We start from the raw sequence: 3,818 nt of genomic DNA, 5'->3' as shown, positions 1-3,818 counted from the left end.
AGTATTAAAATGTAACTTGCGTTTTTAACCGTTAGGCGTTTTAAATGATTATTAGGCTCTATTCAGTTTGAGAGCAGGTACAGCTAGAATAGCAGATTCGGCCTACAATTACCAAGTGTATTTTCACTTCCACTTCGGACAAACTCGCAGGCCTATCATGACCAAGGTAGGCGGAGGCCTAGCGCGTTTACTAGTGCTGGGTGTGTTTTTCCACGCTCTGTACGTGCTGAGCATCTTCGACATTTACTTCACGTCTCCTGTGGTGCCACACGTCGAGAGTGTGGTGTACACGGACTCCCCACCAGCCAAGCGCGTCGTGGTGTTCGTTGCCGACGGTTGTAGAGCAGACAAGTTTTTCGAGACCAACACTTCGACCAGCGCTCAAGAAGCCGGTGCAGAACTCCGCGTGTCTTTCCTACGTAACATGATGCAGACGCAGGGCAGCTGGGGCGTCTCACACACGCGTGTGCCAACTGAGAGCCGTCCTGGCCACGTGGCGCTCTTCGCCGGTATGTACGAGGACGTCAGCGCTGTGACGAAAGGCTGGGCTGACAACCCCGTGGACTTTGACTCCGTGTTCAACCAAAGCAGCTCCGCCTTCCTCTTCGGTAGTCCGGATATCGTCCCGATGTTCGCTCGTCATGTGCCACAAGCACTTGAAGAGCATTATTCCCATGAAGAAGAAGACTTTGCCAAAGGAGACGCGTCTGAATTGGACGTTTGGGTCTTCCGCCATTTCCAAAACCTACTACATGGTGCAAAAGAAGACGCAAAACTGCATACAAAGCTCCATAGTGACGGAGTGGTGATTTTTTGTCACTATTTGGGCATTGACTCCAATGGCCACGCCCATCGACCCAATTCCAAGGACTATTTGAACAATATTGCGCTCGTAGATGAGCTAGTCGAGAAGACCTATCGCATGGTCGAGGATTTCTACGACTACGATGGACGGACAGCCTACGTGTTCACTGCAGATCACGGTATGGGGCTGAAAGGAGCTCATGGAGACGGAGATCCAGCCAATACACGCACTCCGTTGGTAGTGTGGGGGGCAGGTGTCCAAGGACCCGTGACAGTGGAGAAGACAGGAGCGTTTAGTATCGATCTACCCACACAGTCTCGAGCGCAAGTTAAGGCTCAATTACAGGCACAGGAGGAACAGGAGCAAGCAGCAGTGGGAGACTGGGGCGCTCTCAATACTTTGGTGCGCAAAGACGTGATGCAGGCTGATGTGGCGCCGCTTATTAGTGCGCTATTAGGTCTACCGTATCCACGTAACTCAGTTGGAGTCCTGCCCTTCTCGTACCTCGCAAAGGGAGCCTACCGAGCCAATGCAGTGCGATCTAACGCACAGCAATTGTACCTGCATGCGCTGCGTAAAGAATTGGAGAAACGGTCACGTACATTGCTGCGATTTGTACCGTATGGTCCTTTTCGTGACCGAGTTCCCGAGCTCTTGACGCAACTAGCGGACGCGTATGAGAAGAGTTTTAAGAGTGAGAACTCGGAGTCGTATGAAGGCGTGGAACAGCTGAGTCAGGAGCTGATTGAGATCTGCTTGGCGACTTTGGAGTATTTCCAGCGATACGACTGGTTCTTCCTGCTTGGTATCGTCGTCCTGGGGTATTTGGGATGGATGCTTGTGGTTGGAGTGGCGTATCTGCATCCACGAGACTTCGGTATGAAGTGGCTGCTTGGTGCGGGTGGCCAACAGCTGGACATCAAGTTGGTCGTGCTGGTGTTTGCAGCGTTCGTGTACTTGGCTCTCGAGGGCTCACCGACGACGTACTACCTGTATCTGCTGTTTCCATTAGTTTTCGGAGTATTCACGTGGAATCATCGTGGTCTAATACAACAAGCCTGGGTGTCTGGGTCAAGTGGGAAGCAATCCAAGTCGCGCTTGAAACGATGGGCGGAGATCGCACTCATCTTGCTGTGCCTGGAGCTTGTGGTGGCTGGATACGAACGTCGAGAGATTTTCGGAGTGCTTTTCTCACTACTCGCGTGTTGGCCGTACGTTGGGAATGCTACAAGTGATGACGAGGCTAATGAGAGCAGAAGCGCAGTACCAAGTCGGTCTTGGACAGTCAGCTGTCTTGTCATCTCTGTGTTCCCGTACTTGCCTAGTGAGTATGGAGAGCATACGGCGTTAGTGAACATCGGCGGTCTGCTGACGTTGCTGCTCGCTGCGGTAGCACAACGAATGACATCCGCAGACCAGACGAGCTGGAAGAGCTCCTCTTTCGTCCTCAGTGCGTCGCCTTTGGTGCTGTCACTGTTGACTTTGAATGGCACTATGCAGTATCTGGACGGCGATCGAAGCAAGCCGCCATTATACCTCACTGTAGCCAACTGGCTGCTATCTAGCACTTCAATTCTACTGCTTCTAGTGAGATTACAACGACGCAAGAGCAGTCTATCGCGTGCCTTGGAAACCGGTACCGACCGTCATGCTGAACAACGTCTCCACGGACTGTATACTAGACGTCTTCTCGAAGTGATGCTAGCGTTTGCGCCGTCGTTCGTCTTACTGAGTATCGCGTACGAGGTTTTATTCTACGTGGCTCTCTGCGCTGTTCTCGTGAGCTGGTTACAACTGGAGGCTCAGGCTTCGCTAGCATCTTCATCTTCAATGTGGCGAGAGATTCAGCAAGCGTTTGTCTTTTTGCTACTGGTGAACATCGCGTTCTTCGGCACGGGTAACGTGGCCAGCATGAGCAGCTTTGAGATATCGTCTACGTACCGCTTCGTTACGGTGTTCGCTCCTTTCACGATGGGTGCGCTACTGGTGGGCAAGATCCTCATCCCGTTCATGCTGGTGGCCAGTACATTCCATCTCATTCTACTGCTTCCATCGGCTGCATCAGCAGTTGAGACCACCAAGCCTAGACTACCTGCTACACGCTACTTCCTTCTAGTTGTAGCCATGTCGGACGTACTTGCACTCCATTTTTTGTTCCTCGTCAAGAATGAAGGCAGCTGGAAGGAGATCGGCAACTCGATATCCATGTTTGGCATCGTGAACGCGCAGATCGTGTTCATCCCGCTGCTGTTTCTGCTGGCTCGAGCTTTCGTCCGAGATCTGACGCCAGCTACTGCATTCGATGTTCAACGTCTTAACGATAAAAAAAAACAATAGAATTTTTTGTTGCTGGCCTACCTAGACGGTGGAATGGCGTCTTCGACGAGCTTGAGCAAGGTATTGCTGTGAGTTGGCAGAGTAGGACTAACTCGTTTCGTAAAGACATGGGCTGTCCGTGAAGCACTACCGGGAGCATATACAATTAAAGAGAAGATACCGTAGGATATGTGACAACAGGTTATTAGAGACCATTCGCCACCAGCAGTATTTTACCCATACCCACAGTATTAAACAAAAACGCTGCACACTCTGCCCATCTGAGGATAGCGCTCTGCAGCCTGTAGAATGATTTCCTCACATCTAAATCGCCCACCTTTCCTGTTAAGCTATGCCACCCAGTGAGAAGCGTCGAAACTTCACGGGCGAAGAGGACCTTGCGCTGCTGCGCCAAGCAGCATTCGATCGGCCCTTTTTAAGTGAGCGTGGAGGGGTCATTGCTGCTTGGGACTCCGTGGCTGCTACACTTGTCGGCGACGCAGGCTTTCCAAGAGACAAGCTCTCAGGAAAGCATGCACAGGCACGCTTCGACAAGCTTATTCAGCGCAAGAGAGATGCGAACACGGTGGCGCTTGCCGCATCGGGGGTCGCAGAGGAAGAAACTGAAGCTGATACGATCCTCGACGAGCTCATCGAGCTTATCGATGATCGTGCAGCAGTGCAGAAGTCTCAAAAA

At 51.8% G+C, this 3,818-nt stretch overlaps 1 protein-coding gene across 1 annotated transcript; it reads left to right on the top strand.

Moving 5' to 3' along the window:
• Nucleotides 1–157: 157 nt before the first annotated feature.
• PITG_14765 (GPI ethanolamine phosphate transferase, putative) lies at nucleotides 158–3,142 on the top strand (the record flags this gene model as incomplete). Its single annotated transcript, XM_002898590.1, has 4 exons — nucleotides 158–724; nucleotides 788–2,007; nucleotides 2,077–2,151; nucleotides 2,230–3,142. The coding sequence occupies 4 exons, from the start codon at nucleotides 158–160 to the stop codon at nucleotides 3,140–3,142; spliced, it is 2,775 nt and encodes a 924-aa protein (XP_002898636.1).
• Nucleotides 3,143–3,818: the final 676 nt, after the last annotated feature.

Source organism: Phytophthora infestans, genomic scaffold, assembly GCF_000142945.1.
Source record: "Phytophthora infestans T30-4 supercont1.36 genomic scaffold, whole genome shotgun sequence".
In the NCBI taxonomy this organism is placed as follows: domain Eukaryota; phylum Oomycota; class Peronosporomycetes; order Peronosporales; family Peronosporaceae; genus Phytophthora; species Phytophthora infestans.
Note: the sequence above shows the minus strand (reverse complement) of the source record. Positions and strands in the feature narration are given on the sequence as shown.